This window comes from Giraffa tippelskirchi, chromosome 2 (assembly GCF_054371585.1).
Source record: "Giraffa tippelskirchi isolate mGirTip1 chromosome 2, T2T-mGirTip1v1.2.pri, whole genome shotgun sequence".
Taxonomy (NCBI): domain Eukaryota; kingdom Metazoa; phylum Chordata; class Mammalia; order Artiodactyla; family Giraffidae; genus Giraffa; species Giraffa tippelskirchi.
This window is the reverse complement of record NC_137276.1, coordinates 66250369-66274454: the sequence shown is the minus strand read 5'-3', so window position 1 is coordinate 66274454 and position 24086 is coordinate 66250369. Positions and strand designations below refer to the sequence as shown.

At 40.1% G+C, this 24086-nt stretch overlaps 1 protein-coding gene and 1 long non-coding RNA gene across 3 annotated transcripts in view; one reads left to right on the top strand and one right to left on the bottom strand.

Annotated features, from left to right (window-relative positions):
- The first annotated feature begins 46 nt into the window (after positions 1-46).
- LOC145539765 (uncharacterized) lies at positions 47-20200 on the top strand. The gene is made up of 5 exons (XR_014077941.1): positions 47-328; positions 734-810; positions 14901-15011; positions 15107-15237; positions 16786-20200. It is a non-coding gene; the product is annotated as an uncharacterized LOC145539765 (long non-coding RNA).
- A 727-nt stretch (positions 20201-20927) lies between these two features.
- The window catches only part of PPA1 (inorganic pyrophosphatase 1), a 35347-nt gene continuing 32188 nt past the window's right edge, over positions 20928-24086 (bottom strand). For both annotated transcript variants that reach the window (XM_081573891.1, XM_081573890.1), the window contains exons 9-11: positions 23051-23120; positions 21998-22040; positions 20928-21273 (exon numbers count right to left, since the gene is read on the bottom strand). In XM_081573891.1, the coding sequence (XP_081430017.1) occupies positions 21242-21273; positions 21998-22040; positions 23051-23120 (145 nt within the window). In that variant the 3' untranslated portion in view covers positions 20928-21241. The remainder of the gene's footprint in view (positions 21274-21997; positions 22041-23050; positions 23121-24086) is intronic.

Here is a 24086-nt window from a genome sequence, read left to right as displayed (position 1 = left end):
ACCCCCTCCCCGGAATTTCCGGGCGCGTGCTCGTCCCCACCCCTTCGTAGCGTCACGGCGCTTGGCCATTCGCCGCCCTACCAACGACTGGGGCCGTGGAGGGACGGGCCTCGGCGTGACGAATCGCTCTGGGGCGGGCCCTAACTAGCCCCGCCTCCTCTCGTAGGGAGCTCGGGATGCGCGAGACGTGGCACCGCTGCAGCTCAATGGGTGGGGTAGGGTTCTGGAGTCTCGCAGCGAAACTAGGCGTTCAGTCTCGCGCCTTCAGATACGAGTGCGTGTTTTTCTAGACGCTCGGGGAAAGTCAGAAGTGGCGACCAGCGGGTAGGTAGGTTCTTGGAAGAAAGAGTTGACCTGAGAGCCCTCGACCTAAGATGGATTTCCGTAAGCTTCAGCGTTAAGTCACAGTTCTCTGGGATAACCTGTTTTCTAGAAGAACAGCTAATACTCATTGAGTACTTATGTTCCAGTTCACTGACTACTTTGCACGCCTCCTTTCATTTGACCCTTGTTACAGCCTTGTGAAGCCGATACTGTTGTTATCGCCAGTTTACAAATGAGAGAATCAAAGTTCATAATACTCTGGTAACCAAACTCAAGTTCATACCCTAGGAAGTGGCAAAGCACTTCCAAACCAAAACATTGGTTCCTGTTATACTGTCATTCACCTACATTCCCCAATTAATTATGAGGACAGCCCTATGAGATTGGTATTATTGCTCTCATCTTACAGGTAAGAAAATTGAGTCATATGGAAAGATGAATGATGCTTTTGGATAAGAAGACGCAATATAACGATCTCAATTTTCTGTAAGTAAAATTACAAATTTAACATAATTCTTATAAAAGTACAAACAGGATTAATTAAACTACCCTGTTTGTTCCTAAAATTCAAATGGAAAAATAAACAAGAATAGTCAGAAAACAGTCTCTGAAAAAGAACGTGGAGGGGGATCTAGCACTCAGATATTAAAACATTATCAGTTCAGTTCAGTCGCTCAGTCGTGTCAGACTCTTTGTGACCCCATGGACTGCAGCCCGGTCCATCACCAACTCCTGGAGCCTACTCAAACTCAATGTCCATCACATCTGTGATGCCATCCAACCATCTCATCCTCTGTCATCTCCTTCTCCTCCTGCCTTCAATCTTTCCCAGCATCAGGGTCTTTTCCAATGAGTCACTTCTTCGCATCAGGTGGCCAAAGTATTGGAGCTTCAGCTTCAACATCAGTCCTTCCAATGAATATTCAGGACTGACTTCCTTTAGGATTGACTGGTTGGATCTCCTTGCAGTCCAAGGGACTCTCGAGAGTCTTCTCCAACACCACCAGTTCAAAAGCATCAATTCTTCAGCACTCAGCTTTCTTTATAGCCTCAACTCTTTATAGTCTCAACTCTCCTGGAGTAGAGAACGTCTTTCTGTTTGTGACTGAAAATCCAGAAGCCATAAAAGATTGCTAAATTCAACCACAGAAAAATTAAAATATCTTGTATGGCAAAACAGCAATAATAATGACACCATAAACTCAAAAGATTGATAATAAGTTGAGAAAAAAATGTGTGTAATCTCATCATTGTTGTTGTTGCTGTTAGTCACCTAATCATGTCTGACTTTTTTGTGACCCCAGGGACTATAGCCTGCCATGCTCCTCTGTCCATGGTATTACCCAGGCAAGAATATTGGAGTGGGTTGCCATTTCCTTCTCCAGGGGATCTTCCTCACCCAGGGATCAAACCTGCTTCTCCTGCATTGGCAGGTGGATTCTTTACCAGTGAGCCACCAGGAAAGCTGTAATTACATCATAGGCAAGTGGACATTTTATATGAAAAAGATTTGTTAAAAAAAAAATAGGTAAGGAGAGAATCAGATGATTGCCAGGGAAGGACATGTAAATGGCTCTTAATCATAATAAACTCACAATAAAAGTATAGGTTATAGAAAATAATAAAAGTTAATAAATGTAAAACTCAGGTGTCTTTTATTTAACTTATATGCAAAGTACATCATACAAAATGCTGGGCTGGATGAAGCACAAGCTGGAATCAGGATTGCCAGGAGAAATATCAATAACCTCAGATATGCAGATGACACCACCCTTATGGCAGAAAGTGAAGAGGAACTACAGAGCCTCTTGATGAAAGAGGAGAGTGAAAAAGCTGGCTTAAAACTCAACATTCTAAAGACTAAGATCATGGCATCCAGTCCCATCACTTCATGGCAAATAGATGGGGAAACAATGGAAACAGTGAGAGACTAATTTCTTGGGCTCCAAAATCACTGCAGATGGTGGCTGCAGCCATAAAATAAAAGATGATTGCTCCTTGGGAAAAAAGCTATGACCAACCCAGACAGTGTTTTAAAAAGGGGAGACATTACTTTGCTGACAAAGGTCTGTCTAGTCAAAGCTATGATTTTTCTAGTAGTCATGTATGGATGTGAGAGTTGTACTATAAAGAAAGCTGAGTGCTGAAGAATTGATGCTTTTGAACTGGTGGTGTTGGAGAAGACTCTCGAGAGTCCCTTGGACTGCAAGGAGATCCAACCAGTCCATCTTAAAGGAAATCAGCCCTGAATATTCATTGGAAGGACTGATGCTGAAGCTGAAGCTCCAATACTTTGGCCACCTGATGCGAAGAAGTGACTCATTGGAAAAGACCCTGATGCTGGGAAAGATTGAAGGCAGGAGGAGAAGGAGATAACAGAGGATGAGATGGTTGGATGGCATCACCGACTCGATGGACATGAGTTTGAACAAGCTCTGGGAGTTGGTGATGTACAGGGAAACCTGGCGTGCTGCAGTCCATGGGGTTGCAAACAGTTGGACATGACTGAGCGACTGAACTGACTGAGATAACATTTTCACTCAGGTTGGCAAATGTCAGCCTGTTTACTGGTGGCAAAGCTATTGTCAAGGAAGGCCCCACCACAATGCCATTTGGAGAGGACCTGAAGGACATCTGGGGGTGAAATGTTCCAGGCTAACAGCAGAGCATGTTCAGAGGCCCCAAAGAGGAGTGTGCATGGCAAGTTCCAGAACAGCTGGGAGGCCAGCATAGCCAGGCAGGGTGTCAAGGTAAATAGTAGCATGAGATCAGGTGAGAAAAGTGTGGGGCAGACGGTTAAGAATTGAGAAGGTTCTGAGACTACTTAAAGAGTTAGCTAGGCACACTTCCATGGATACTGGCAAACACGAGACTCCTGGGGCAGAGATAAAGAATTTTATTACCTCAACCAAAGCAAGTAGCATGAGCTTCATGTTGATGTGTTTTGCACTTGCCCCCCTACCAAGTCCTTTGGGGGTGATGTAGAGCAGCCCAGAGTGGGTTTGCATCACAGCTGAAGAACCCAGAGCTTAGGGAACCCCAGTCTTTCATAATGGACTGCAGGTAAACCTGGCTGACTTTTGACCTAGATAGAGACAGTATTACACTGGCCAGCAGAGAGACCTATCCCTTGCCAAGATGGAGACTCTCTTCCAAGGCTGTTCTGTATCTAAACATCCTTGAAAAAAAAACATGGTTGAAATAAAGGCCTCTAGGACCTCCGCTACAAGAAGTACAGAAACATGAGAGATTCATGGAGAGTTGTCTCTCAATAGGGGCAAACCTTTAGAGCCTTGTAGGCCACTGTGAAGATTTAGCTTTTTTTGTGAGTGATCTGGAGATCGAGGGTTTTTGTTGAGGAGTTTTATGTAATTCTCCCCATTCTAGTCTTATTCCCCTACTCATGCTCAACATTAGGTAGACAGGAACTCAGAAACTGAAATGGAGACTGAAATGCACCTGTGTTAGTCAGAGTTCTCCAGAGAAAAAGAACCAATAAGGTATATAAATCTGTATAAGCAGAAATTTATTAAGGAGCAGGCTCACTTGGTGATGGAAGCCAAGAAGTCCCACTATCTGCAGGCTGAAGAGTCAAAAAAATTGGTGAAATAATTCTAAGTGTGAAGGCCTGAGAATCAGGGGGCTGTTGGTGTAAGTCTTGGAGTCCGGAGGCTGTGGAACAAGGAACTCTGACTCCCAAAGGCAGGAAGGTAGATGTTCCAGCTCAAGAAATGAGAGAGATTTTGCCCTTCCTTTGTGTTTTTGTTCCATTTGAGCCTTCTGCAGATGGATGATGCCCACTGACAGTGGTGAGGGCACATCTCTTTACTTTGTGTACTGAATCAAATGCTAATTTCTTCCAGAAACACAGACACACCCAGAAATAACGTTTCACCAGTTATCTAGGTGTTTTTTAGTCCAGTCAAGTCAACACATAAAAATTAACCACTTACTGAAATTGTTAGCATGGAGGCCATGGATGACCTTGATACATGCAGTTTCAGGGGAGTAACAGGGATAGATGCTGGACTGGAGTGACCTAAGGAGAGGCCAGGAGGGGAAGAAAGCGGGCAGTGACCCTAGACAGTGCCATTTGAAATGTGGCTATGAAGGAGAGGAGAGACCAGGGAGCCAAAAGGGCATGGATGATGAAAATTAGTGATTCCTACCTTCATTGAGCATGGTAAAAACTGGAAAACCATCTGTGTTAATATGTAAAAAGTCATTCAGCTCCTGAAAAGAATGTAAATGTTTAGCGTTTTATTAGCCAGAGGAATTCATATAATGCTAATTAGAAAAATCATTCTGAAAAGCAATCAATCTAAAATTTGAGGACGTAAAGTCTTAAGAGTTCTAAATGTTTTCCCTTTAACATAATCTAGAGTGCAATTTGGAAAAAATTTTAATTCTTAAGCTAATTGTATGTTCCCAACGTGTGTACTGTTGGCGGGAATGTAAAATTGTGCAGCCCCTATAGAAATCAACAGGGTATTTGCTCAAATATAGGAAATGCAATTACCATATGATCCAGCATTCCACTTCTGAGTATATAACTTACAAAATTGAAAACAGAGTGTCAAAGAAATATTTGTACACTGATGTTCCCAGCAATAGTGTTCGCAGCAGCCAAGAGGTGGAAGCAACACAAGTGTCCATCATTGGATAAATGGATAAACAAAATGTCATATTATTCAGCCTTAAAAAGGAAGGAAATTCTGACAAATGCTACAATATGAGTGAACTCTGGGGACATGCTAAGTGAAATAAGCCAGTCACAAAAAGACAAATACTATACAATCCCCTTTATACGATTCCATTTATACGAGGTACTAGTGTAGGTACTGAGAACTAGAGTTCTCAGATTTGCAGAGACAGAAGATAGAATGGTGGTTACCATGGCCTGGGAGAGGGCAAGAGTGGGGAATTATTTCAGGGTTATGGTGGCACTCCTGCCAATGCATGAGACATGGGTTCGATCCCTGGGTGGGGAAGATCCCCTGGAGGAGGGAATGGAAATTCACTCCAGTATTCTTGCCTGAAGAATCCCGTGGACAGAGGAGCCTGGCGGACTACAGTCCATAGGTTCACAAAGAATCAGACACAACTGATGAGACTTAGCACACACATAGTTTCAGTTTTGCAAGATGAATGCTGGAGATCTGTTGTACAACAGTGTGAATGTACTCAACACTACTACACTATACAGTACACTTAAAAATGGTTAAGATGGTAAATGCGTGTTATGTATATTTTACCACAATTTTAAAAAACATTTTTTTATTTCACTTGGTATCCCTAGCACCTTCATCTTTCTGTGCCTGGTCTGACTTGGCATTTCCATTTTTTTCAGGGTTATTCTCATTCTCGCCGCTGTCAGCTTTCCCCCCTTTCTTTTTGGGTCCCTTTTCTCCTTTCTTTACAGGGGTCTTTTCAGGCTTGGGTTCTGTCTTTGGAGGATCAGGATTAGCAGATAATTTTGCTCTTGTTCATGTTACAGATTTAACCCAACACTTACAACATACTATCTTAATATTAGTAGAATAATTAATAGTAGTTTTTAATTAAAAAGCATTAGTTGAGGTCCCCAAGAAGCATTAAGGATACAACAAATGAAGATTCCTTCCTTATATTGTGGAAATTCCAACCACCTCCATACGTGCAGAAAAGAAAAAGAAAAAAGCCTGAATATGGAAGCTTTTTTTTTTTAACAACATTTTTAACTATCCTATGATGACTGACTAGATTTAGTAAAATACTAAGTTAGAGTTCTCAGCGAACTCCAGAAATACACATTTTAGTTTGTGAATGCCCAATTAGGGTCTTATCTTGGTACATAAGTATTTCCCTTCAGGAAGCAGTGAAAGAATTTGTATTTTGGATAAATTCATTCATGAAGTACATGATATACGTGAAGACATATGCTAGGTGCTAGAAATACAGAGGGAAGCAAAAGAGATAGAGCCCCTGACCTCATGAGGCCTCATGAGGCTTAGAGTCTAGAGGCACTTGGAAATCACCTCCTAGATTTTGAATGACCCCACTGGAGGGCCCTCTAGCACCTCCAGAGAGCCTTGGACCCTGCTTCGGAAATCACTGCACAACTTGGTACTCCCCTCCACTGCCTCCCATGGGGCACCTAGCAAATGCTTGTGGAACATATCCAATGACATACCATACTAAGACCACTCCAGTATTTATAGAGGAGTTATGCATTCAGTAAATACGGTTGGACATTTCCTAATGAGAAGGGTATGGTGGGGAGGGGGAAATATTATCAAATAGCACTGCAGATCAGCAGGATTCCTAGAATTCTGTACCCATTACAGAAATAAGATAATAGTTGTTTCCAGCTATAAAAACTGTTGGTGCCTCTTGAGGTTCTCCTAAAGTCCAGGGTCTCTAGCAAGTCCTTTCATTACCCAATCCTTGCCTACCTCTCTTGCCTGCCCCTCTTCTATTCTCCAACTTGTAACCGGCATTCCAGCTACCTACAACACATTAGATTTCAGAAACATGTCATGCATGCTTAAGAATGTGTTCAACAATACACCAGTTTAAAAGAATTAGGTAGCATCTAGGACTTTCCTCGTGGTACATTAGATAAGAATCCACCTACCAATGCAGGGGACATGGGTTAAATCCCTGGTCCAGGAAGATTCCACATGCCGTGGAGGAGCTAAACCTGTGTACCACACGTACCGAGCCTGCACTCTAAAGCCCCTGAGCTGCAACTACTGAGTCTGCGTGCCACAACTACTGAAGTCCATGCACCTATAACCTGTGCTCTGCAACGAGAACACACTGCAATTAAGAGCCTCACACTGCAACTAGAGAATAGTCCCAGGACTCTGAAACTAGAGAAAATCTGCTTGAAGCTACAAAGACCCAGTGCAACCAGAAATAAAATAAGTAAATAAATTATAAAAAAAGAATTAGGTAGCATCCATAAATAATAACATGAAATTTCAAAATATATATAATAATTATGATCCCATAGATACTTAAAAATACTAAATTGTATATTTATATTCAGATATATGTGTATAAAAACATAAAGAAAAATCAAGAAAGATTCATATTGAACTGATAATAATGCTTAATTGTTTAAAAAAAAATTGTTAAAAGGGAGTGAGATTGACGGCAAGCATGGAGGAATTTATCTGTATTTTTTTTGAAATTTTAACATAAAAATTTGTGTAATTTAAAAAATAAAATACATTTAAAAATACATTAATGCAACAGTATGTTAAAAGGGCTGTACACCATGATCAAGTGGGATTTATCCCTGGAATGTAAGGATGGTTCAATATCCACAAATCAGTCAGTGTGATACACCACATTAACAAATTACAGAATGAAAATCATATCATCTTAATAGATACAGACAAAGCTTTTGACAAAATTCAACATCCACTTATGATAAAAATTCTTAACAAAGTGGGTATAGAGTGAACAAACCTGAACATAATAAAGTCCATATATGATAAACCTACAGCCAACATCAAACTCAATGGTGAAAAGCTAAGTCGCTATTGTTCTTTAGTCACTAAGTCATGTCTGACTCTTTGCCCCCCCCATAGACTGCAGAACACCAGGCTTCCCTATTCATTATCTCCTGGAGATTGCCCAAATTCATGTCCATTGAGTCAGTGTTGTTATCTAACCATCTCATCCTCTGTCACCCCCTTTTCCTTTTGCCTTCAATCTTTCCCAGCATCAGGGTCCCTTCCAATGAGTTGGCCCTTTGCATCAAGAGGCCAAAGTAGTGAAGCTTCAGCATCAGTCCTTGCAATGAATATTCAGGACTGATTTCCTTTAGGATTGACTAATTTGATCTCCTCACTGTCCAAGGAACTCTCAAAAGTCTTCTCCAGCACCACAATTCAAAAGCATCAATTCTTCAGCACTCAGCCTTCTTTATAGTCCAGCTCTCACATCTGTGCATGACTACTGAAAAAACCATAGCTTTGACTATATGGAACTTCTTTGGCAAAGTGATGTCTCTGCTTTTTAATACACTGTCTAGGTTTGTCATAGCTTTCCTTCCAAAGAGCAAGTGTCTTTTAATTTTATGGCTGTAGTCACTGTTGACAGTGATATTAGAGCCCAAGAAAATGAAACCTGCAGCTGTTTCCACTTTGTCCCCTTCTATTTGCTGTGAAGTGATAGGACTGGATGCCATGATCTTAGTTTTTGAATGCTGAGTTTTAAGCCAGCTTTTTCACTCGCCTCTTTCACCCTCATCAAGAGTATCTTTAGTTCCTCTTCACCTTCTGCCATTAGAGTGATACTATCTGTATATCTGAGGTTGTTGATATTTCTCTCAGCAATCTTGATTCCAACTTGTGATTTGGCATTTCCTCTAAGATCAGGAAAAGGACAAGGATACCCACTAGATGAAATACATAGAGCCTATAGCCTCGGGCCCAACACTTAGGAAGTGTTCACAAATGGGAGCTATCATCATTGCCACTGTTGCTGTGGTAGATGTTTGCTGGGTTATCTCATGCTGATCATACTAAAACCCCATGGGAAATTTTTCCTGATCTCTGAGACTTAAGACTAGAGCACTAGTTTCAAACATAGAGGTATGTTTGAATCACCTGGGGAACTGGTTAAAAATCAGATTCCGGGGCCTAGTCCCTCCCAGTCCTTATTCAGTATGTCTAAAGATACATACATACATATGTATATATATATATATATATATATATATATATATATATAATACATATATATATAATATATAATATAATATATATAATTAATATATATATATACAGCTAGAAGCCCCCTGCCACTAGTTGTGCTAAGCACTGTCCATTGGTATCCTTCTCATACTTTATTTTATTTTCTTTTAAAAAAATTTAAATCTTATACATGCTTTTAGAAAAACAACCCAAAGAGCATCAGTTCAGTTCAGTTCAGTTCAGTCACTCAGTCGTGTCAGACTCTTTGTGACCCCATGGACTGCAGCACGCCAGGCCTCCCGGTCCATCACCAACCCCCAGAGTTTACTCAAACACATGTCCATTGTGTCAGTGATGCCATCCAACCATCTCATCCTCTGTCATCCCCTTCTCCTCCTGCCTTCAATCTTTGCCAGCATCAGGGTCTTTTCCAATGAGTCAGTTCTTTGCATCAGGTGGCAAAGGTATTGGAGTTTCAGCTTCAGCATCAGTCCTTCCAATGAATATTCAGGACTGATTTCCTTTAGGATAGACTGGTTGGATCTCCTTGCAGTCCAAGGGACTCTCAAGAGTCTTCTCCAACACCACAGTTCAAAAGCATCAATTCTTCGGTGCTCAGCTTTCTTTATGGTCCACCTCTCCATACATGACTACTGGAAAAATCAAAGATTTGGCTAGACAGACATTTGTTGGCAAAGTAATGTCTCTGCTTTTTAATAAGCTGTCCAGGTTGGTCATAACTTTTCTTCCAAGGAGCAAGCACCTTTTAATTTCATGGCTGCAGTCACTATCTGCAGTGATTTTGGAGCCCGAGAAAATAAAGTCTCTCACTATTTCCATTGTTTCCCCATCTATTTGCCATGAAGTGATGGGACCTGATGCCATGATCTTAGTTTTCTGAATATTGAGTTTTAAGCCAACTTTTTCACTCTCCTCTTTCATTTTCATCAAAAGGCTCTTTAGTTCTTCTTCGCTTTCTGCTGTAAGGGTGGTGTCATCTGCATATCTGAGGTTATTGATATTTCTCCCAGCAATCTTGATTCCAGCTTGTGCTTCATCCAGTCCAGCATTTCTCATTATGTACTCTGCATATAAGTTAAATAAGCAGGGTGACAATATACAGCCTTGACATACTCCTTTTCCAATTTGGAACCAATCTGTTGTTCCATGTCCAGTTCTAACTGTTGCTTCTTGACATGCATTCAGATTTCTCAGGAGGCAGGTAAGGTGGTCTGGTATTCCCATCTCTTTCAGAATTTTCCACAGTTTATTGTGATCCACACAGTCAAAGGCTTTGGCATAGTCAATAAAGCAGATAGATGTTCTTCTGGAATTCTCTTGCTTTTTTGATGATCCAACAGATGTTGGCAATTTGATCTCTGGTTCCTCTGCCTTTTCTAAATCCAGCTTGAACACCTGGAAGTTCACAGTTCATGTACTGTTGAAGCCTGGCTTGGAGAATTTTGAGCATTACTTTGCTAGTGTGTGAGATGAGTGCAATTGTGCAGTAGTTTGAGCATTCTTTGGCATTGCCTTTCTTTGGGATTGGAATGAAAACTGACCTTTTCCAGTCCTGTGGCCACTGCTGAGTTTTCCAAATTTGCTGGCATATTGAGTGCAGCACTTTCACAGCATCATCTTTTAGGATTTGAAGTAGCTGAACTGGAATTCCATCACCTCCACTAGCTTTGTTTGTAGTGATGCTTCCTAAGGCCCACTTGACTTCGCATTCCAGGATGTCTGGCTCTAGGTGAGTGATCACACCATCGTGATCACATTATCTGGGTCATGAAGATCTTTTTTGTATAGTTCTTCTGTGTATTCTTGCCGCCTCTTCTTAATACCTTCTGCTTCTGTTAGGCCCATACCATTTCTGTCCTTTATTGAGCCCATCTTTGCATGAAAAGTTCCCTTGGTATCTCAAATTTTCTTGAAGAGATCTCTAGTCTTTCCCATTCTATTGTTTTCCTCTATTTCTTTGCATTGATCACTGAGGAAAGCTTTCTTATCTCTCCTTGCTATTCTTTGGAACTCTGTATTCAAACGGGTATATCTTTCCTTTTCTCCTTTGCCTTTTGGTTCTCTTTTTTTCATAGCTGTTTATAAGGTCTCCTCAGACAACCATTTTGCCTCTTTGCATTCCAAAGAGCATAGAAGCTTACAAAGTGGAAGGAAACTCCCTGGGCCTGACTGCTTCTGTACAGAACTCATTCCTACTCCTTGAGATAACCATTGTTGTCTGTGGTTAATTTTTGTCTGTTTGTCCCCAGAAATTGTCTATACCCATATAAGCAGATCCACTAATGTATCTCTTTCACCACCCCCTCAATGCTTCCTTTATAAGAAAAAACACAAAGAGGATCATAGGATAGAGCAAAAATTGGCAAAAGTTTTTGGTAAAGGGTCAAGCAGTAAGTATTTTTGACTTTTCAGGTCATATGGTCTCTATCCCAACTATTAAATTCTCTCTCCATTGTAGCTAGAAGTCAGTCACAGCAATTCATAAATGAACGGGTGTGCCTGTGTTCCAGTAAAATGTTTTTTCCAAACCTCCAGCAGGGTGGATTTGGCCCACAGGCCATAGCTGGCAGCTGTTGAGTACTACAACTTTCTCCTTTCACTTGGATTTTTTTGAACATCTTTTCCATATCAGCACATGCAGTGATGTCATTGACTGCTACATGGCATGAATATTTAGCCATTCCTCAGCTGGACTGCTGGATATTTTTTCCAGGTTTCATTATAATAAACAAAGCTGCCATAGGCTGTATGCCTGCTTGTCTATTCTTAGTCAACTAGCATGAATTCTTATAGCAGAACTGGTGACTCAAAGGGTAAAGACAAATTTAAAATTTTGATAGATTGCCAAATTGTTTTCAGGCTCTTTAAAAAAATTCAGATTGCCACATACCCTTGTGATTTTTATTGCTTAATCTTATTCCTGGTGAATATTTTCTGTTAATTTAACAGTTTTGTAATAACTAAAGGAAAGATCCCAGAGACAGAGGGAGCAATAAACTCTGAGGCAGTTGACTCGACTTAATAACTCTTCAATAAATACTTGCCATCATGAAGCAATTTGCACAGCTTTCTTGTCAGTGTATGGAGAAGGAAATAGCAACCCACTCTGGTACTTTTGCCTGGAGAATTCCGTGGTCTGGGCAGCCTGGTGGGCTACAGTCTATAGGGTCGCAAACAGTCGGACACAACTGAGCAAGTTCACCTTCACCTTCACCTTGTCAGTATAAAGGCAAATTCCCTTTGGCCCAAAAGCAGTGAGGGCAGCTGTTTTCCATGTAAAGAACATTCTGTGCAAAAGCACAATATAAGCCCATGAGTGGCAAATATACTGATTAGATAGGACTTAATTGCCATTACAGGTGCAGCATATGCAGGCCTGGGCTCAGGGATGGTGAAAATGAATTTTGAATTTCCAATCAGAGGTCTCATTTGGGCCCTTTATATAACTGGGCCAATGCTTCAGATTACCTGAAAAAAAAAATGCATTGATCATGCAGTGTTGCTGAGGGTACAATATTTTTAAAAAATTTTATTTTACATTGGAGTACAGTTGATTTACAATGTTAAGCGATTCAGTTATACATGTATCCATTCTTTTTCAGATTACTTTCCCATATAGGTTATTACAGAATATTGAGAGTTCCCTGTATTATACAGTAGGTCCTTATTGATTATCTGTTATATATATATATATAATCTGTTTTATCAATTTTATAAACAGTAGTGGGTGTATGGGCTTCCCCAATGGCTAGGTGGGTAAAGAATCCACCTGCAGTGCAGGAGACACAAGAGACGTGGGTTCAATCCCTGGGTTGGGAAGATCCCCTGCAGGAGGCATGGCAGTCCACTCCAGTATTCTTGCCTGGAGAATCCCATGGATGGAGGAGCCTAGCAGGTTACAGTCCAAAGGGGCACAAAGAGTTGGACATGACTGAGTGACTAAGCACGCACACAGTGGGTATATGATAATCCCAATCTCCTAATTTATCCCTCCTCTTCACCTTTCCCCTTTGGTAACCTCAAGCTTGTTTTCTAAGCCTGAGAGTCTGTTTCTGTTTAAAATGAGTTCATTTGTATCATTTTTTAAGATTCTACATATAAGTGATATCATATGATATTTGTCTTTGTCTGATTTACTTCACTAAGTATGATCATCTCTAGGTCCCTCTATGTTGCTACAGCTGGCATTATTTCCTTCTTTTTTATGGTTGAGTAAGAGCCTCTTGGAGAAGGCAATGGCACCCTACTCCAGTACTGTTGCCTGGAAAATCCCATGGACGGAGGAGCCTGGTAGGCTACAGTCCGTGGGGTTGCTAAGAGTCGGACACGACTGAGCGACTTCACTTTCACTTTTCCCTTTCATGCACTGGAGAAGGAAATGGCAACCCACTCCAGTATTCTTGCCTGGAGAATCCCAGGGACAGCGGAGCCTGGTGGGCTGCCGTCTATGGGGTCGCACAGAGTCGGAGACGACTGAAGCGACTTAGCAGCAGCAGCAGCAGCAAGAGCCTCTTGATGAAAGTGAAAGAAGAGAGTCAAAAAGTTGGCTTAAAACTCAACATTCAGAAAACTGAGATCATGGCATCCAATCCCATCACTTCATGGCAAATAGATGGGGAAACAATGAAAACAGTAAAAGACTTTATTTTGGGGGGCTCCAAAATCACTGCAGATGGTGACTGCAGCCATGAAATTAAAAGAACTTGCTCCTTAGAAGAAAAGCTATGACCTACCTAAACAGCATATTAAAAAGAAGAGACATTACTTTGCCAACAAAGGTCCATCAAAGCTATGGTTTTTCCAGTAGTCATGTATGGAATTGAGAGTTGGGCTATAAAGAAAGCTGAGTGCCAAAGGACTGATGCTTTTGAACTGCGGTGTTGGAGAAGACTCTTGAGAGTCCCTTGGACTGCAAGGAGATCCAACCAGTCCATCCTAAAGGAGATCAGTCCTGGGTGTTCATTGGAAGGGCTGATGTTGAAGCTGAAACTCCAATACTTTGGCCACCTGATGCGAAGAGCTGACTCATTGGAAAAGACCCTGGTGCTGGGAAAGATTGAGGGCAGGAGAAGGGGACGACAGAGGATGAGATGGCTGGATGGCATCACTGACTCTATGGACATGAGTTTGAGTAAGCTCTGGGAGTTGGTGATGGACAGGGAAGCCTGGCGTGCTGCAGTCCATGGGGTCACAAAGAGTCTGACACGACTAAGCGACTGATCTGAACTGAATATTCCATTGTATATCTGTATGTGGAAAAAGAAATACCACATCTTCTCTTCCCATTCCTCTGTCAGAGGATGTCCAGGTTGCTTCCATGTCTTGACTATTGTAAATAGTGCTGCAGGGAACACTGGAGTGCATGTATCTCTTTGAATTATGGCTTTCTCCAGATTTATGCCCAAGAATGGGATTGGTGGGTCATATGGTAGTTCTATTTTTAGTTTTTATAGAAACCTCCATACTGTTTTCCATAGTGGTTGTACCAGTTTAAAAACACTCCTACCGGTAGTGTAGGAGGATTCCCTTTTCTCCACACCCTCTTCTCTAGAGTACAGTTATGAACAACCAGTCTTCACTAAGCACCCACTATGACCCTGGCACTGGGCTAAGTCCTTCACCTATTTCCCTGTGATGATAGTGATATCACTATTTTAGAGATGGGAATACTAATGCTTCAAATAGGCTAAATCATTTAGCCATGGCAATATAGTCGCTCCTTTTGACTTCCAGGCCCATGGGGGGGAAAATGCAATTATATGCTGCATTGAAAACTGGCAGAAGCCTTGCAGAAAACAAAATAAGAGGAACAAAAATGTCTGTATTCCATGATCTTACAATCTACCCCTGGAAATTTTTCCTCAGAAAATAATCCCAAACGAAAAAAGTTATGCCTAAAGATACTTATAACAAAGAACTAAACAATGAAGTCTAACAAAAGAGAAATGACTAAGGAAATAATCAGTTTATGGATTAGTAAGTACACATTTTTTCTTTTTTAAAAATTTATTTATTTTTTAATTGAAGGATAATTGCTTTATAGAATTTTATTGTTTTCTGTCAAACCTCAGCATGAATCAGCCATAGGGATACCTAATAATGACTGTGAAAACCAAGGAACAATGTGAAATAGTGGGAAAACCCCTGATCTTAAAGTCAGGTAACTGGATTAAGTCATCATATACCATCTGAGTGACCTCGGGTGAGTTACTTAGGTTCTCTGAGTCTCTTTTTTCTCAAAAAAAAGAGATTACTCCTCTGTGTATGAATAAGATAAGGTTTCAAAGTATTTGCAGTCCCACTGTATGTAAATAGTACCACTTTATTCCATGGTTAGGCATGGCCATGAGGCCTGCATTAGCCAATGACCAAGAGCATCTATGATGTGTGTCACTTCAGAGCATTTAATCACCAGTGTGAGGCTCCAGCCCTTTCTCCCTCTGTGTGATGGTGATCATCAGGAGAAAGCAAACGTTAACAAGGTGGGCCAAGGCCAAGTTGTCACAGGGAGGACAGCTGCCCAGAGGCAGAGATGACTTTGTGAGCAGTAAGGAATGAACTATTGTTTTCTTAAGCCACTGAGATTTGGTTATTGCCAAACACAAGGGGCCTATCCAGATGATGTGAATAACCTCACCAGTCTGCTTATTACCACTCTCCCCACAGGATGTGAAACAGTGCCTGGCACAAAGCCAAATCTCAGGGTAGAATGACTGTTGTCCCAAGGGTTAGGCTTTCTTTGAGGCTTTAGTATGCAGATAACCCTTTTCCAGCACCAGTGATGAAGAACTTTACAGATGCCTGAAGTTGTTACGGGTTATTCTGTCCCACAAAAATTCATATTTCAAATTCTTAACACCCAGTCCTCAGAATGTGACCTATCTTGGAAACAGGACCATGATAAGTGTAATTAGTTCAGATGTCGTCATACTGGAGTAGAGTGGGTACCGTGTGTGTGTGTGTGTGTGTGTGTGCGCGCGCGCGCGCGCCATGCAGCTTACAGGATCTTAGTTCGTGTGTGTGTGTGTGTGTGTGTGTGTGTGTGCGCGCGCGCGCGCCATGCAGCTTACAGGATCTTAGTTCCCCAAGGAGGGAACCTGGTTCCCATGGCATCAAAAGCGCTGAGTCCTAACCACTGGCCCGCCAGTGAAGTCCCCTGATGTTCTTATAGAAGGGGAAATTTGGAAATAAGCAGACAGGGAGAATGCCTTGTGAAGATTAAGGATATGCTGCCACAAGCCAGGCACTACCAAAAGCAGGGAGAGGCCTGGAATAACTCCTCCCCAGGGAGCACGGGCCTGCTGATACCTGGATCTCAGACTTCCAGCTTCCAAGACAGTGAGACAAAACATTTCTGTCATTTAGCCCATCCAGTTTGTGGTACTTGGTTATTGCAGCCCCAGTAAGCAAGTATAAGAGTATTTTACATTTCCTTACTTGAACAGAGGAATGAAAGCTTTCTACAGAGGCGCTCATAATAGGAGAACTGTTATTGACATTTCTTCTGACTAGTGTTCTGTCCCTTGTGTCCCTTCCTTCCCATAAAATTGGGGTGGGTGATTTCCTATTTATTGGACCAATACTTGTGAAGTCCCCTACTTTGTATAGTCTTTCATTAGAAAACAATTTTTATCTTAACATATCACTTCAGAAATCACATGACTGAGGCAGCATTTAGAAACAGAACTTATAAAAGAATAAGAGAAATACTACTAAAGTCTGAATGCTGATGTTTCTGATTCTGGTCCAGACAAGAAGACATAGACCTGTTTTTCCCTGCTTCTGCTAAGCACAGCTAACAACCTTGGAGACAGCAAGACACAACCAAACAACTCTGAAAGGTGCTAAGAAGGCTTGCTGGTTTGGGACCCCAGGGCCGGAGCACAGCAGCGACAGGGCACATACAGTCCTATCACCCAACAGGAGGAGAGTCCAGAAGGCAGCCCAGATAGGCTTACACACCGCCTCCACCCACAGAGATTGGGGGTCCCCCTGGTGGGCATGACACCTCCTGGCAACGGGGTCACTGGGGACCCAGGTGGAAATAAACAACCAGAGAGGCACTCTCCTTCCCCACAAGGCCTGAGACTCCCCTTTTCCACCAAGAGTTACCAAGATAGGTGGGTGGACTGAGCCAGAGGGAGAAATCCAGTCATAATAGGTAGCCAGTTCAGGAAGCTTCTTTATCCCTGTAGCCTAAGACTCTCCTGCTCCGCTAGTAAATACTCAGCCTCCTCAGGCAGCACCAGCAGGAACCAACAGAAACCCCACTGGCCACAGATGAACCAAGCTGACCAAAATAACACTGCAAAGCTGCTGAAAATTAAACTGCCATTGAAACCACAGTCCACAAAAGTAGGCCAAGACCCATGTGCTAACTCTAAATAGGGTGATACTTGCTAAAAATAAAAGATTTAAATGGGTCCTAGCATCTCCTAACATACTAGACAAAATGCCTAGGATATTGTTAACAGTCACACATCATACCAACAACCAGGAAAATCACAAGAAACAGAGAAAACATTCAATGGATGCCAATACTGAGATGAATCCTGACAAAGATTTTAAAGCAGTCGTCTTAAAGCTGCGACTAGATTGCCAATTAGAAATTCTCTTGAAATAAGTTAAAAAAGAAAAACTCCCTGCAATGAAATAGAGGTTATAAAAAAGAACCAAATGGACATCACAGAACTGAAAAATACTACAACAGAAGAAAAACTTGCTGGCTAGGTTCACTATTAGATTGGAGAAGACAAAAGATAGATTCAGTGAACTTGAGGACGGAATAATAGGACTGACCAGTCTGAAAGAGAAAGAAAAATAGACTGGGAGAAAAACAAGAGCCTACATGCCTGTGGGACAATAACAAAAGATCCAATGTTCATAGTATCAGAGTCTCAGAAAGAGAGGTGAGTGTGGCTTGGGCTGAAAGAGTATTTGAAGAAATATAGTTGGAAAATCCCCAAATTTGGTAAAAGACACAAACTTCCAGGCCAAATCCCAAACAGGATAAAGCAGTAATTAGCTTGAATCTAAATGGTCTAACTATATCAATTAAAAGACAAAGATTGGATAAAAATGCAATTCAACTATATGTTACTTATAAGAAACTCACTTCAAATTGAACATATATAGGTTGAAAGTAAAAGAATAGAAAAAGATATAACATGCAAACAATCAAAAACAAGGAGTGACTATATCAGTGTCTGATAAAGTAGATTATGGAGCAAAGAAAAATACTTGTATTTTGTTGTATTGATACAATGTATGATACATTGTATGATACAATGATAGAAGGATTAATCCACCAGCAAGACAAAGACCCTAAATGTGTACACACCAAACAGCAGAGCCTCAAAATACATGAAAAGGCTGATACAGCTGAAAGGTAAAACAGACGAATCCATAGTTGTAACTGAAGCCTTCAGCACCTCCCTTTCATCAGTTGATAAAACTAGAAGAAAACCAGCAAGGATACAGAAGATCTGAAAAATACTACCAATCAACAGGATTTAGTTAAATAGAATATTCCACTCAACACCAAAATCCACATTTTTTTTTCTTTAAAGCAACTATGGAACATTCCCCAAGACAGACCACATCCTGGGCCATAAAACCACCTCAGCAAATTAAAGAGAACTGAAATCATATGAACTGTGTTTTCTGAGCATAATGGAAGCAAACTAGAAATCACTGACATAAACACATTAGGAGTCTAAACACATGGCTAAAACTCATCTGTAGGCTTAATGCAATGCCTATCAAAATCCCAGTAAGGATTTTTCCCTCAGCATAGACAATAGACATAGTCCAAATGTATTTTAAAATTTATATGAAAAGGCACATGCCCTGGACTACAGAATAAAGTGGAAGGAAGTACTCTATTTGGTAGTAAGACTTACCATATAGCTAGAGTAACCAAGGGAGTATGGTTCTGACAGGTTAGACTCATAGATCAGTGGAACAGACTGAGCACCCAGAAATCGACCCACACAAATACTCTCAACTGATATTTGACAGAAGCACAAAACCAGTACAGAGGGAAGAATAACCCTTCAACAAATGGTGCTGGAGCAGTTGGACATCTGTAGCAAGAATTAAAGAGCCTTGCCCTAAACCTCATACCTTATACAAAAATAAACTCAAAAGGGATCATAGACTTAAATGTAAAGTTATAAAACATTTGGAGACACTCTTTGGGATCCAGGTAAAGAATTCTTAAACTTGATATCAAGAGCATAATTCATAAAAGGAAAATTTGATAGACTTTATCAAATTTAAAAATCTGTTCTGTAAAAGCCCATGTAAAGAGAATGAAAAGTCACAGAATGGGAGAAAATGTTTGCAACTACATATCTGACAAAGGACTTTCAACAGTTAACGGTGAAAAAAAAAATCTAATCAGAAAATGCATAAAAGGTAGGAACAAATATTTAACCAAAGAAGATGACAAATAAACACAGGAAAAGATGTTTTATGTAATGCAATTAGAGAAATGCAAATGAAAATCGCAACAAGATATCACTACACACCTAACAGAATGGCTAAAATAAAAAATAGTGATAAACCAAACTCTGGCAAGGACGTAGAGAAACTGAATCACTCATACATTGCTATAGGAAGTGTAGAATAGTATAGCCACTCAAGAAAACGGTTTGGCAGCATTTTATAAAACAAAATCTATGCATCTATGAGACGACTTAGCAATTACAGTGCAAAGTTATATTGACACAAAAATATGTACATGGATATTTACAGCAGCTTTGTTATATTTATTTATTTGGCTGTACTGGGTCTTAGTTGTGGCATGTGGGATCTTGATTGTGGCATGTGAACTCCTGAGCTTCAGCATGTGGGATCTAGTTTCCTAACCAGTGAACAAACCTGGGCCCCCTGCACTGGGAGTGTGAAGTCTTAGACACTGGACTACCAGGTAAGTCCTTGCAGCTTTATTTTTAACAGTCAGAAACTGGAATGAGCTTAGATGTCCTTCACAGGTGAAACAGTTTATACATACCATAAAACAGTACATACATCTGGGGGAGAGGGTGTAAATATCACGCTAGGCCATACCCATATCTGCAGGTCTCCAAGGTGAACAGCCTCTGACATACGTAATGTACTACTCAGCAATAAAAAGGAATGAATAAAAAGAATGAACTATAGATACATGTAATGAGAGGTGGGCATGGTTATAAAAAGATAAAACCAGGGGTCTTTGTGATATTAGAAGTGTTAAGTATCTTGTAGGATACAGGAGCCTACACAGGTTATTATACAGAAAAACACACTATACAGATGAGTGTAAGTAAAACTGGGAAGTCAGAGGAAGCTGGGTAGACTATCAGGGCCATATCCTGGTTGTATTATTATACTGTAGTTTTACAAACTCTTACCTTTGGGGGGGGAAGGTATAGAGAAAGTCTATTATTTCTTAACAACTGCATGTGAATTTATAATGATCTCAAAAAAATTTTCAATTAAAACAATTTGAATGCTTCATAATGCCTTTACACAAAATTGCATCTCTTTTACAAATGAGGGAGCTGGAGTTGGGTGTTTGGTACCTGACCTGAGATTACAGAGCTAAGTAAGTAGATGATGTAGGATTTAAAACTCAGGTCTGCAGAGCTCCGAAGTCCACAAATTTAATCACAGAATATTCTGACTGATGGCTCACAATGGGACGACAGGAATTAGCTAAGAGCAGAGTATCAAGAACTACTGTAAATATAAGGGATTTCATTTTCAGGTGCCTAAAAAAATAAAGTCAGTTTTTAGTCTAATAAAACTGAATTATAAAATCAGTCATAGAAAGCAAATACCAAAGAGCACCCAAGCCTGCTTGGTAGTGTTAGGCTTCAGATTAAAATAAAAATATCATAAACCAAGTTGAAACAAAATAATTTTTATTTCCTAACCCATGGCAAACATATACATCCAATATGTACTTATCTTGCATACTGAGTCACAGATGACTTCCAAACTACAACCGCCTTGATATTTAAGCAGGAACTAAAAGTTACCTTAGTTGACATGACAAATGCTCTTAGATGGATAACATATGAATATATTGGACTGGTGACAGCAGAATCTGACTGATTAGTTCTGTCAATTTAAAGCTTGGAAAAGCTACTATTTTCACATCTAACACTTTCCAATAAGTAGGATGCAGCAATATCAGCTTGTATTCCAGAGAAATTTCCTTAGTTTTTCTGGTGATGGAACCACTTATCCACTGTAGTCAGGAAAAAGAAAAACAAATTAGAATCCCTGTTAAGAATCAAAATTACACCCAACATGTAACAGTGAATAATATACTTGCTTTAATATATCCTGCTATGGATTACATTAAAACAAATCTACATACATGCATAGCTTCACTAAATTACCAAAACACAGGTAATTTATCAGTGTTTTGTTTTAGGCTTCCTTACTCTTGTGGAGAAGGAAATGGCAACTCACTCCAGTATTCTTGCTTGGGAAATCCCATGGACAAAGGAGCCTGGTGGGCTACAGTCCATGGGGTCGCAGAGTCGGACACGACTAAACAGCTAAATATCCTTTACTCTTGATGGCTGATCCTATGGATAGGCAATTCTCACCAGAAGGACCTTACAGAGAATTCTAATATCTAAAGATGGAAAGAACTGTTTTCTGGGTGAGTCAGCCTGTGGCCAGACAGGGATGCAGAGCCCAGCCTGCTCCAGCCTCTACGAGGCATCTACCAGGAACTCAGAGAATAGTGGGTCATGATTTGGAAACTGCTGTCACAGGGGGTGGCACTAAAGGTGGTACGCACAGCCATCTCTTTCCCACATATGCCTCAAAACACTGAGAATGCTTCTTCTCCTCTTTCTCTGTATATATGTGGTATGTAAGATGTATCTATAGATATACATGTAATTTTCCCACACATACGCATAATGTTTAATGTAATTCTACTAGAATATAGATCTTACCATCTGTTGGTATTGTGCAGGCAGATTCACATGGTGGTGGTAACTAAAATACAATATTAAAATGTATTAGTCTAATTCCAGAAAAAGAATAAGCTAAAAAAAGTATATTGACAGAAAGATTAAAAGGAATGTGAACAGAAGACAACTATCTCAAATTTTAAGTTCTAAAAATAATTTACACCAGATGGGAACAATGCAAAGCTTGCTCTACTGCTAAGAAATGCTAACAAATTCAAAACCTCTTGGCCTTTAATGACATACAGTAGAATAATTAATAAAAATGTTTTTTTGAAATAATTAAAACACCAACATGTATATGTAGACTTTATATATACATACATATATATAAAATGTAGGCAGAATGTTCTTATTGAAAAGTAATGGTTGTTAACCAATGGTTGTTTCCCTTCTAATTTATCTCAACTTTGTCAAAATTTATATACAAATAAAAATAAATCTAAATGTACTGGCTTCATCATTAAATTGTCTTTTTCCCTTGTACTACCTTGTTTACAAGTCAGTAGTCAGACCTCAGTTTGTATTTCTCATTTAATATTATAAATGAGAATAATTTTAGACAAGCTTCAGTCTTTAGGTTAATCAAAATCAATTCTTTCTTTGATGGATGATTTATTACCTCACATGAAAGTCTCTCTAGGACTATAAACCACTCTTGCAATGGTACCTGAAATTTGATGACTTTCTCCATCCTTGCTATGACCAAGCCAAATAAGTTCCCATTGGTACTCTTGTGAAAAATGGCTTATGATAAGTACCCAGGCACTTGGATTATTTAGAACGTTCTAGAGTCATTTTGAGTCTTATACACTGTCCTACCTTGCTATCTGCCCAGGTTAGGGTTGACTAGGATTCTGCTCAGGTTTCCCTCAGTCCAATGTCTACTTGAGTTTATGGTTTGTAATTTCAAGACCTCACACCGTAACAGATGTACAGGACACCCTCAAATATTTATTGAACGTACTTTCCCTCCCCATTCAACACCATATTTTTTGGCCGCCGGGTGTGTTTTTTTTCCAGGAAACCTTTACTTACAGCATCCACAATGGCTTTGGCAGCATCAGGATCACACTGGAAGGGGCTCTCAGACACCGTGGTGTTCATGCTGTTACACAAAGGGAAAGTGTCACACTAACAAAAACTTCTCTCATTAACACTCATGTTAAAAATAACAAGTTGAAGCTGGTAGGTCAGGTGAGATTTAAGTTTGGTGTCATTGAAAGATTTCTCACCTATGTTAAACATTCTGATTATTTATTTTGGCAAGATACAGCTATTCTTAAGGTAGATTTTACTCAAATACTTTAACAAGTTCAGATTTTAAAATCAGACTGAGTGCTCTGTAATTCTTTGAAAGAGCTAAGAAATGCAAATTAAAATGAGAAGCCTATCTTTCCTAATTAGATAAAATGAAAAAACAAAAATCTGGTTTCTATCGGTGTTGACACCTGGCAGGAGCAACACCTGGTTCAATATTCCTGAAAAATAATCTGGTAAAATATGTCCACAACAAAATAAAAAAAGAAAAAAAATTTTAAAACCACCAAAAAAAAATTGTGTCCAAAACCTTTTAAAAAGCACATACACTTTGATAGACAAATTCCACCTCTCCAAACTCAGAGATTTAAATAATTACGTACAAAGATGTTCAACATACATGACTTCACTATTGATAAGATCGAAAAGCTGGAAGTAACCAAAATGTCCAACAGAGATGATTAAAAATGATTTACCCATCAGACAGAACAATATACAGATGGAATATTTATATTATAAAAATATTACATACTTAATGACATAACAAATGCTTGTAGCGTTAACTTTTCTAAACCACAAAACAAAATGTATATATTATATATGTGCGTATGCTTAGTCGCTCAGTTGTGTCTTACTCTTTAGGACCCCACGGACTATAGCCCACCAAGCTCCTCTATCCATGGGATTATCCCAGCAAGAATACTGGAGTGGGCTGCCATTTCCTACTCCAGGGGATCTTCCCAACCCAGGGATTGAACCTATGTCTCCTGTGTCTCCTGCAATAGCAGGTGGATGGATTCTTTACCACTGTGCC